The 12,313-nt window shown below is 37.1% G+C and overlaps 1 protein-coding gene across 1 annotated transcript; it reads left to right on the top strand.

Annotated features, from left to right (window-relative positions):
- Nucleotides 1–10,958, top strand: MTPAP (mitochondrial poly(A) polymerase). Its single transcript, XM_057374176.1, is given in 8 exon segments — nucleotides 1–59; nucleotides 395–619; nucleotides 4,344–4,555; nucleotides 6,712–6,938; nucleotides 8,126–8,218; nucleotides 8,318–8,391; nucleotides 10,078–10,387; nucleotides 10,390–10,958. Coding segments are annotated over 7 exon segments (1,179 nt in total). The 5' UTR covers nucleotides 1–59; nucleotides 395–406; the 3' UTR covers nucleotides 10,440–10,958.
- Nucleotides 10,959–12,313: the final 1,355 nt, after the last annotated feature.

The raw sequence follows: 12,313 nt of genomic DNA, 5'->3' as shown, positions 1-12,313 counted from the left end.
TTCCTCAGTGTCACATTCCAGTGAAAGATCTTATTCAGAAGCTATGTCTTGCAGACAGTGTAAGTAGATGTTTCTAGATCTCTCTTAATTAAAAATGAGCCTGCTCATTTCAGATTTGCAAGTGGTCATGTGAAATTTATAAAGCAATTAATTTTTATAAAAAAGTAACATTTCATGAGTAGAAGTAGAATTTCTTGTGGGTGGTTCTCTTATATTGAAATAAATAAATGAATTATTCATTTTAATTGTGAAAATAATTTCTCTGTATGAAAGAAAAATTTTTGAAATTTAAAAAAATAACCTAATTGCATTAATGTTAAGTAGATAAAAACCTATGTTAATAGGTAGAAGATGGGTCATTGTATTTTTACACAGTGTTTGTTTTCTGAACTAGATAAGCAGTCAGATGTACATTCTACTGAATGAGTATCAGCTTACAGAAGAAAACATCAAGCTCCGATTTCTGGCCTGTTCTTTGGTTCGGGATTTTGCATGTGCATATTTCCCAGACAGCAYTGTAAAGCCATTTGGCTCTTCAGTCAACACCTTTGGCCAGCTGGGATCTGATGTGGATATGTTTTTGGACTTCCATGGTACGGGGAAGCATGCTACAAAAATGGTAAGATTATGCTGTCAGTCTTCAGTTTGGATTTCTTCAACAGAGCAGCTCATTTGCTGTTTCACCCACAGGAATCATTTTATTTTTATTTAGGTTTTACATTTTTATGTAGGTTTTACACGTAGAGTGTGAACAAGTTTATTTGAATGTTTGGATTTGAAGACTTTGAAAAACTGAATGTGACATGGAAGAGAACTGCWTTGCAATAGGAATAAAATTATTTGGTGTTTACATAAATTTTATACTATTAGGGTGAATTTCACTATGAAAAAAACCCTCATCCTCTAAAATTGTTTCAGCAGAGTCAAACCTTCCCATTCTACTCTTGTGTTTTCTTCTCTGTAGCTTCTGGTGTTCAGCCATGCTCTGCTAAAGCTTGACTTTGCTTTTTTGACTTTGTTTTTTGGTGTTCTCCATGTCATAAAGCTGAGTAAGTTTGTGTATGTGTGGACATCTGCATTTTGGGAGGGTTGTCAGGTTCTTTTCCTTACCTTAAAGAGTTAACTTAATGCTCCAGGAAAATTACTGGATTATGTACTTGGCTGCATATATATTTTTATAGGAACACTTTGAATGTGGAGTTGTGAAAGCTCAGGACCTGGGATAGTAATGGTGAATACTTACGCTGTTCAGAAAAAATCTCTATGGTAACAGCACCTGATTTTCAATGTGAAGGGAATTAGTTTCCTTCTAAAAGGAATTTGAATATTAGCTGGTATATGGGAAGTGTAGATGTTTTGGGGACCCGGACCCAGGAGCAAACAGGAGCTGAGCCAAATCAACAATGCAGATGCTTTCAGTTGTCAGACTTTATGTAAGGTACCTCATAGTTACTTGAATSCCTCATTGATAATACAGCAGTAAGCATCAAGACAAGCAGTGATTTCTAAGTAAGCATAGAGTCTTGAAATTGAATTTGTTGAACAAAGCAAAGAATTTGCACCACTACCTTGAGAAGCCCTGGCTTATAAGAACTCCAGTAAACAATATGGAGTCATCAGTCTTGCCTTTTTCAGTGCACATTCTGAATTTCATCTGAATCATGTCTTTGCCCGTAGTGTGGTTTGGAAACTTGCACTATGTATCTGAGTTCACAGGTTTAGTTTAGTTACTTAGTATTTGAGCAGCTTCAAATTGAAGTGGTTGTTTAGAGTATGTTGTGTCACAGGCTGTGTGCATGTAGAAAATAGGAAAGGCCTAGATCAGACATTTGTGGAAGCATCTTACGTCTTGGTGCTGTTTTTTGACTGTGAATGGAGTACGTATCCTGTAAGATTGGAGAAGGAACTAGGAAAGAGAGATAATGAGAATCAGGATAGGAAAAAGGGTGATTTGGGTCAGAAATGCCCAGTGGAGAAGTTTGGATTCTTCACAGATTCTGAATGAATAATCAAGTAAGCGATTCTCATGTTGTGAGAAGTTTTGTGTGGTGACAGGTAGTTTTGGAACTAGCCTATTTTGCTTAAAAAACAATGGGTTTGAGCTTTTGAAGACTGAAAATTCTCTCAGGTTTTCTTTGCAATTTGTATATTGCCATGTAAGTTACTTTTAAAGAAATAACCCTTTAKATATATATAGTTTTCAGTATTATTACAGTGATAAAACACAGTGAAAGCAAATATGTCAGCTGAAGAGAAGGATCATAATGTGTGTGTGACGTGTTGATATCTGGAAACCCTTTACATTTAAACAGTAAAGTTACCTCTTAAATTTTGAAGGAATACCTTTCAAGTATAAAATGTCTATTTTCAAAGCATATTTATTAGCTAGCTGTTTTCCTTATTATGTATCCTTTGTAGACACAGAAGTTCTGTTGTGAAATGTAGAGTATCTTATGGTGAATGAGTATACTTAACAGCTGTGATTGCCTGTGGATGGTTGAGAGACTTATGGGGAGACAAAGGGGAGGTAGCTTTAGTTACAAGCTAATTTAGCAACAGTGGAAAAAGTGTCTTCTGATTTCTTGATTTTTGTAGCCTTTCAGGAGGTGCCAGCAATGGAGGAGGATCAGGCATTTCAGCATCTATTTACATKAAATTACTTTTCTCGTGCCTTATGGCTAACTGATTACTAATGGTAAATTTTAAAAAGGTGCAAAGGTGGGAGCATTCTTTACCAAGAGTGGGTTATCAATACACTTAGACCACAGCTGTGACATTTTTAACATGTGGGCAGTTAGGGAAATTGTAGAATGACCTAAAATAGGGCTCTGTGATATTTTTAGAGTAGCAAGTTTTGTTAAAACAGTTATGCTTCTTKCTTAGGTTACTGTATCAATTTATCCAGCAGTAATACTTTACCTGTGTTTGCTGATTTGAGCAACATGGAGAGAATAGGGTAAGAATCACAGGGTTGGGGCAAGTGTATCAGTACTTGATGCCCTCTACCTGGTCCCAGAGCTATATATGAAAATTCTATCAGTTGCTAAGAATATCTACTTTATCATTACAGAAAAGTCTTCATTCTGTTTTTGAAACATAGTGAGGTGCTGTCTGGAAAGGCCCATTGTGGTTTTTGTCATGAATATGAACCTCAATGCCAGCCCACCTACATGTCAGCTGAGTGCCCATCTTTACCTTTCCTGTTAACTACCTCGAAGTTGGTAATTAGAGTTTGAGCCAGCCCTACTGTAGCACACAGCTACAGGTGGGATTAGGGACCTTTGTCCTGGCGTGTTCCACCACTCTGCTGAGGGGAGAGCCCTTGGCAGGAGGGGAGAGGTAACAGTCACCTCAGTGATTGCCAGAGAGACCCAGAAATCCAGTACCTGAACTGACTTCATGGGAAAAGTTGCAMGGTCCATAACTTGTGAATTGTTTCACCTGTTTGTGAGTTCATTAATTTGGTGACAACAAAAGTAACCTGCTCTGTGTCTCAGTTACTAGTTAGGTCACTGTAATTTTATTTTATAGGATGCATTCACCCATGACATGTTCCTAGGGGAAGGATGAGTCAGTGTCAAGTATTGGATTAGCAAGCAAAATTAGCCAAAAAGGCTTAAAAAACACARGCTGTAAAGAAAACAGATTTCACAGGTATTTTAATGAGGTGAAAACTACAAATATAGCAAATCAAAATACGAAGACCTACAGAAAAGTTAATTCAGTTAAAAAACTTAATGGTGTTAGAATATATCTTCATAATATTTTTGTCTTTCAGGAAAACTGTATGTGATTTATTGTAAGTCTTACAGAATCTTAATTTTGAAGCATTAAGTAATTCGCATGCTAATTCTTTTTTACTTTCTTTAAAATGAAAAAGATATTTTATTTTATCCTGCTACTTGATTTACTAATAATGCATTGTTCTTGGAGGATTTGAAGTGTAATTACTGAGTTTAAAATGAATGGTAGTTTGGTTGTGTTGCCCCTCTGTAATTCCATGCTCCTCTTTTGTAATCAGAGCATTTATGCTCTCCTAGTAGTTCCAGAATTACTTTTTTTAACCAATAGTGTGATGTAGTAGTATTACATTTTTGTTTGATCATGTAGGTTTACAGTAAGTTGATCATTATTAACCTGGACAAATTGAATCACCAATAAAGAATGTAAAAGAGACCAATATGTTTTACCTATTTTTAGTTTGGTGGACTGCTTTGAATAAATCTTGTCTTTCAGTTCTAGTTGTACAAACTCGTTTGTAAATTTCTGTGGTATTTTGGAAGTATTTTTAAATGTCTCTTTTGTTCRAGAGCTAACAGCTTGCTTTTAAAAYTCTGTGTTAGCAAAAAGGTCCCTTTGACATGGAGTATCAGATGAAAAGATTACCATCGGAAAGATTAGCAACTCAGAGGATTCTTTCTGTGATTGGTGATTGCCTTGATAATTTTGGTCCKGGGTGTGTGAATGTACAGAAGATACTCAATGCCCGCTGCCCTCTGGTGAAATTTTCCCATCAACCAACAGGATTCCAKTGTGATCTGTCAGTGAGCAACAGGTGAGACCTGGTTTAAAAAAAAAAAATTGCAGGGAATTCTGATGTACTTGAAATGTTCCAAAAACCTGTAATAACAACTATTTAATCTTATCCTTACCTTGCTCTTAACARGTCTGAATGTTGGCTCATTGAAAAGGGTATTTTTTAACTTGTAGAGCTTACATTTTGATGTCCTTAAGTTATCTTTTTCCAGCATAGGRAATACTTGCTAGCTGAARCTGAAGACTCAAACCCCAGTCTATACARTAAGGTTATCTTACAAAGAATTGAAAGAAGGCAGTGTATATTAGCCATTACTTCCCTTTGGTGTATGCACAGCCTTTCTTGATTACTTTTCCRATTAGGCAGCTCCAGAATATTATATTTTAGTGCTTGGGCTTCTAGTTATTTTGGTGTTCTTTTCTTCTTGCTAAGTACCTGCATATACCTGTTTGTCAGGAAGGTCCTTTGGATGCCGAGTGAATTCCCTTSGTGGGGAAGGGAGCCTGCCGTGTTCCTGTGCGGGGCCCTCGCAGCAGTGCCCGCTAGGAGGCGGCGGCTGCTCAGAAATGCCGCTCGGGGCCCCTCCGTGACAGCCGAGCACAGAAACGCCTGTGCTGTCCCTTGGCCTTGTGCTGTCGCGTGTTTTAGTCAGAATAACCCCCTCGCTCCAGTAAACAGCCCTGCCATATCGGCACATAGCCAAAAAAGAGTTACTGACCCTTTTCATTGCTATTGGGAAATATTAAAATATGAGTGATTATCTGTCAGGATACTGTGATGGGACTGGAGAGAATGGCCTGAAGTTGTGTCAGGAGAGGTTTAGGTTGGATGTTAGGAAAAGGTTCTTCACCCAGAGAGTGACTGGGCTCTGGAACAGGCTCTCTAGGAAAGTGGTCACAACACCAAGCCTGACAGAGTTCAAGAAACATTTGGAGAATGCTCTCAGGTTCATGGTCTAACTCTTTGGGTTGTCTTGTGCAGGGCCAGGAGTAGGACTTCAATGAWCCTTGTGGGTCCCTTCCAACTCAGAATATTTTGTGATTCTGTGATACAAGTTTTAGTGCAATTTTGTGATTTGTCTGCATCAGATACAATCAGATCAGATACACTCAGTTTTCTGAACTACCCGAAGTTCTGTTTCAGAATATGCAGGAGTTGTTAAGGTAGTATTGAACAAGTTTCTTAGAATATACTTCTCTATATGTGGCCACAATGAAAGTCAGCATGTAGTTCTGTACAAGCTTCCTTGTAATTCACTGCTGATGGTTTGGCTGGTTGGGACTGTCTTGTCTTGTTACCATTTTTACTACAAAGAAATGATAAAACACCTCACAGTTGAAATTTCAGATGTCCAGGTGTTACAAAACTTTGACCTAGTTAACATCCCTGAAAGGTAATACTGAATTTTTAGATCAATTTTTAGCACTTCAGGTTAAAACTGAACGAAAGTAAGTTTTGCTCTTATATTGTACCTCTGTTTTTTTTCTACTTTTTTCTTGCCCACCCATTTGTACAATATATRAATGGTTGTGTAACAGTGGGATGAAGGAGATAAAAAACTGATCCATCTGAAAATCTTTATCCTTCCAGATTAGTTGTTTTTTCAGCTCAACTAAGCAGTAATCATTTGAAAATTACCAAACTGACTTGTTTTGCAGATTTCATTGTGTCTCYGGACTTAGGTTATTTTTCAGTGCAGCATTTTATTACTCTTTAGATAAAGCTTGCAAAATAAGTTTCATTTCATTTTACTGCATATTAGGATASAGATATTATCTAATGTACCTCAAAGGCAATTGTGGCTAAATTATGCTTTTTTACCTCAGTTCTGCATAGTTTGACTACATTTGATGGTGGTTATTTATTTTAGGTGTTTTTTCCTCCCACTGTTATGTGGAACAGGGAAACAGGAAACAGTGCAAATGTAGTATTATTATTTACMCAGAACTGTGTCTTTCCTACTATGGAAAGCTACCAGGTATTTAATCATGGACAATTTCAGGCTTTCCAACCCAAACCATTCTACTGTTCTATGATTTTCTTCTGTATTTTAAAATGTTTAAAAGTTAATTTTTTTTTAAAGTGGATGCCCTCTTCTCTTATAATGAACAATGAACACTGCATCTGACACTTCATAATTCTCTCATTATTTACACTTCTCATTTCTTCTTCAGCATTGCTATAAGAAGTTCAGAACTCTTGTATATCTATGGCTGTCTTGATTCCCGTGTACGAGCATTAGTGTTCACTATACGATGTTGGGCCCGTGTTCATGGACTTACAAATAGTGCTCCTGGTACTTGGATTACAAACTTCTCTCTGACCATGATGGTCATGTTTTTTCTGCAAAGGAGATCGCCACCTATCATTCCTACACTAGACCAGCTTAAAGAACTGGCAGGTAAGCACACTGGTTTCTGTGTTTATTGCAGTTTATTGTTTATTGCATATTTGCTTTCTCTAAAATGATAAATGAACCCTACAAATTTCTTTATTCTCTCAAATAATGATGGATATTATGTGTGCCTCAAATTTGATGAAATACACAAGTTTTATGTGTATTTTTTTAGTGAAAATAATTCATCTTTAAAGGCAAAATAATTTTTTCAATACAATGGTGAATTCTATTTTGAGTGGCTAGACTTAATTTGTACCTTAGATAAGTAAAAGTATCTGTTCAGTGCTCCTATGCTTTTTTTTTTTAAATTTAGTTTTTTAGAAGACTTTTAGAGTCTTGAGTGTTTTTGGTGTTAAGGATTTGTGCAGACTGATAGATGTGTATTGTTTTATAGATAAGAAATGCTAAAAAGAAAGGCTGTGTTTTCTTCTCCCAATTTATAATATCCTTGAACTCTTCAGGCCATTTGCAAATAATTCTTGTATCTCCATAAACGAGTGGTTCTGGCTATTTCATAGAGAGCTTTCAARGTGTGTTATCTTATGTGAATCGTATGAAAGCATAGAGAGTGGCACCTCAAGTTCTTGATTCCTCACTCATGTCTTCTGCTTATTGACATGCTTCCTTGGAAGCCCTCAGTGCTTTCAGTGGAGAAAAAGGTCTGTGTTCAGTTGCTTTAAAATAAKTTTAAAGATTTCCATCAGAATTCTGTAAAAATTCTTATACATAAACACGTGTTCTGATATTTTACAACAGTTTACCTAATGATCTGATGTTTTTTCAGAAAAAGACAGTGGACACTGGGTCTGATTTTTTTGAAACCCTCATGTAGGTAGTAACCTCAGAGTTGTGTCTTTAGTGTACAATACATCCCTCCATGCAGAGATACCTCCATGCAGAGTTTGTTACTTATAAGAAGTATTGTCAGATGCAAAGATTTATCTTATTATCATTTATCTTATTCCTGTAGGATTTTGAAAATRTGCCATTTACTTATGATGCTTTTCTTTTGTCTATAGACTATTGTATTTTAATTCTTTTACCACTTAAGTTGAATATTGACCTGAAGTTCACTTTGATTTATGTAATATGGTAGCATTGATTTCAATGTTATCTGTTATCTGAATTTTATTTAAGTCTGGCATTTTATTGTTTATTACTTCAAAATATGCCCAAAATCTTTCTTTCAGATGAAAAAGACAAGCATGTAATTGGAGGATATGATTGCTCATTTGTTAGTGATTTAAGGAAGATTAAACCTACAAAAAATACCGAAACACTTGGTAGGTAGATCTTTGGCAATTTTCTTTTTTTTTAATGAGCATATTAAAAATAAACTTTTCCTTAATATTACTGATGGCCCWTATATTTCTTTCCCTTAGATGTGCTGTTGAGTGAGTTTTTTGAATATTTTGGACACTTCGATTTCAGAAAGAATTCCATAAATCTTCGAAAGGTAAATGGATTGTAATTGCTCATCATTATCAAATGAATCTGTCTTATCTGCCATTTGGCAAATTACATGCGCTAAGCAACARTTTCTGTAATTTTTAATTGTATATAAAAGCTACGTTTATGTAGAGACTGAATCCTTTCTGTGAAGGGGGAGATGCTTCTTCCTCTGGAAGTCCAATAACTTACAATACCATTAAGAACATTAATGGTGTCATTACTTGGATATACTGGAAAGCACAAACTGATGCAAAGCCAGTGTGATTGTACTGGAAAGCCCYGTAATAAAAGTTAGTTTCAAAATGTTGAAGCTGTTTTGCTTCTGTGCAAGGAAAACTTGAAATGTTATGATGTCTSTCATAGCAAAAGTCTGCAACAAACCCCGTGTGCCAACAGGCTTTGCATTTAAATTTGRGAGTCCAGACCCAACCAGAGCCTGCATTAAAACTGCTGAGTTCTGGGTATGCTTTTGGCCCTGGAGTTTTTGACTGCAGTTTGTATCCACCTACAGTAACTGTACTGCAGCTCAGTAATCATGCCATAGGATGATAATTCCGTGTTACCACTTTGGTTTGCTTTATATGTTTAAGTCATCCTATTGATCTGTGTKTGCATGTAAGTATAATAGAAATACCTGAAAATGTAACTAGTGTAACTCACACCTGTTCCTGCTGGGCTGCTTCCGGAATGGGGGATTCAGTGCTGTGTTGCTGTGTGGACACTATTTGTTTTGTTTCCTATTTGGGCACTATGGATCACTGGCAAAGAGAGTCTTTTTGCAGGTTGGTCCTAGAAATGGATTATTTAGGTGGAGAACCTYTATTTGCTCCTAAGCCCTAAAAAGGCAAGCAAAAACACATTTGGAGCCTGAGCTAGTCAGGGGAGGTTTCTGTGCTGCTGATGTTTTTCTGACAGGTCTCTTGGCCCTGGGGCAAGAGTATGTGTGTATGTAGACAGTTCCTGGAGCTGCAGTAGCTGGTGGATTCCTGCTAGAGCTTGCAGATAGAAAGGCTGGAAGAGGTTCTACTGTACAGAACAGGTCAGCTAAGAAATGCTGATAAGCACTGAGATGGAAGTGCATTTGAATATCAAACTACATAGTGGTCAGCTATTGTGTGTCAGCACTGTACCAGGTGCCTAGCAGTGGACCATGACCTGRATAGCTCTGTGCTTAAAAGACAGAACAAACTGAGAGAAATTTCAGCCTAGGCAACAACCTTGCATAGTTACACCAGCTCTATGAGCTCTCTGAGCATTGTGGTAGGAAAGGTTTGAACAGATAAGGTGCTTGCAATACTTTATCAAACTGGGCTGTGCAGGTTAGTGTGATGCACTGATGCTGCCCACATGCAAGTGGAGATCAAGAGTAGGAGGTTGCAATGGGTGAGGTCTGAGGTTTGTTGGAAAGCAAATGGGAGACTGGCCAAAAAGACAGGTTAAGCTGTAGCTGWATGTTCTTTACCTTGAAGGAAATCTAAGCTGAAAACCAGCACRGTGAGGATTCAGAGAACAGGTATCATACAATCAGATTGACAGGAAAATTAACTTGATTAATAATGACAGGGTGTTTTGCAAAATGTTCTCTAGTAGGTTAAAACAYTTTTAATGCTAATGTAATAATTTAAGTGATTTGTTACTTGCTCTRTAATGCACATATGCAACTTTGGCTTTTTCTTTATGTTGTCTGCAGGGAAAGGAAGTAAATAAGCCTGAGTCGTCTCCTCTTTATATCTGGAATCCCTTTGAACAAGACCTTAATATCAGCAAGAATGTTAATCAGCCACAGCTGGAGAAGTTTGTAGCTATGGCCAGAGAAAGTGCCTGGATTTTACAGAAGGAAGATAAAACTCAGCAAATGATTGATAAAGAACCTTGGGGACTGGCAGCACTACTGATACCATTTGGAAAAAGTAATTCCAGAAAGAYGAAGAATAGGATGAAAGGAATAGGAAGTGAAACGATCAAAAGCCTCTTGGACTCCTTGAAGTTAAATAATGCAAACAGTCAACAAAAAGCAGTGGGAAAATGACTTTAAACACAGAAACGCTGTAGCTAATATTCTGTTTTAGGAATTGAATGTGGCACACAGTCCAAAAAAACATTACTTTTAATATTTCTATTATGGGGAATGGAGAATCAAAGAAYCTTTGCTTTTCATCTTGATTTTTGTACAGGTCTGCTTTCTTTCTGTRCAATTTTCTCCTCCTTATTCCTCACTTTTCCATCTATTTTATGAATGAAGAGTGTTCAGATGTGAGTTTTACAGATGTATTTTGGAAGTAGCCTTCAGCTGGGCACTCTTCTGTAAAAAAGGCTGACAGGAACAGTATGGTAAAAAGCCTTTGGGAATTCTGTTGGCTAGCATACAAATGATATGCTAATTAAAAGCTCAAGAAAAAAGCACCTTTCCATGAAACCACAGATTGAAAGARGATAAATGTGTTGGAACCATTGTTTCCAATCCAGTCAGGTTTTGGAAGCCAGTAAAACCGAATTGCATGTATCTGTTTTTGCAATTGTTTTCCATTCATGCAGATAAGGCCAAGACAAAATAAAGAGAATGGAATTGGATAGTAGGGCGTGCAGTTTCATAAAGCATTGCACCACCACAGCTCTCCAAGGATAGTACAACTGTTTGATGTTTGAAAAGTGGGTTTGCTCTTGTGTTTACCACCTGATTTCGAATGTCTTTAGTCAACTCTCCTTTGTTTTCTCTACCTATAGACTTTCTCTACCCATAGACTGGTCCCCACCCACCCTTGTTTCTTATTTTGCCTTCAGCTTCATTTTAAACCTGTATTTCAGGTTCAGGTAGGGRTTCTTGCATGCCCTTCTTGCTTCATCACTCTCCTCAAGGCTGCTGCCTACTAGGTGACATCAAAGCATTCCTGCAGAGGGATCTGTCTGATGCAGAGATCCAGAGAATCATGCATCATGCTGGAGWCCTGTTCCCAGTCTTGCCTTGGTTTCCAGATACTCAGCAGGACAGTGACTGTCCCCCTTCCAGATCAGCTGAGCCATCAGAGCCAATGCTTTTCACTGACTTAAAACATTGAGTGCTCTTTCCATCTGTCACAAAAAGTCTTTTCCAAGGAAGGGGGAGAGCGCAGGAAGGAAATCAGAAAGGAAAATGGAGAGCAGGCAGATACCAAGCTTTAAGAGTACATTTGTGTGTATTCCACCTGTCCAGTTGGAGAGTTACTCATGCATTAAGACTGAGTGTTAGCAATTCCACAGAGTGTTTTCTTTATTCTTAACAGAAATTCTGTAAAGGAAATTACTGTATTCAGAGATTATCATATAGATGCWACATCAATCTTTATGATCACTGTTTCATTTTCAGTACTTTTAGATTCTTTAATGTTGCAGTGGTATATGAACTTGTGCAGACTTTTTTCTAGTGGTGTAATCCGAACAATTTATAAGTGTGTTTTCTTTTTTCTCTAATATATTATTAATTGGAAATGCTGTGGGCAATAAYGCATAATTCCAAGTACTTGTAAAAACTGGGCAAGGAAAAGTATCTTCTAGGAGATGACAGACTAAAGAGTTAGAACTTCAAGTCAATTCCATAATAGTTTATTCAGAGTTTAAAATAATACTCATGTGTGTCCATTTCTGATTCATAAATATTTTCTAAAATAATGACTCTCATAGTCACTTTCAGTTTCTGAAATTAGTTCTCATATTCACTTCTTCAAGACTGAGCCTTGAATTTGAAACTTAGTTTTCTACCTGAATCCTGATGTGAGAACTTCTTTTTGGAGACTGATTTGAAGTTTATTATAACTTGATTATTGGTGCAAACCCAAAGCCTTTGACAGCAAGCTGGACAAAGATGCTGTAAGGAGCCTGCTGCTACCTTAATCTTTACAGGACTTAGGGGTACATTTTCTGCTRTACCCAGGAGTGGTCTTAGTAGCTTT

This window comes from Malurus melanocephalus, unplaced genomic scaffold (assembly GCF_030028575.1).
Source record: "Malurus melanocephalus ecotype Western Australia unplaced genomic scaffold, MMel_1.1 scaffold_218, whole genome shotgun sequence".
Lineage (NCBI taxonomy): Eukaryota > Metazoa > Chordata > Aves > Passeriformes > Maluridae > Malurus > Malurus melanocephalus.
Note: the sequence above shows the minus strand (reverse complement) of the source record. Positions and strands in the feature narration are given on the sequence as shown.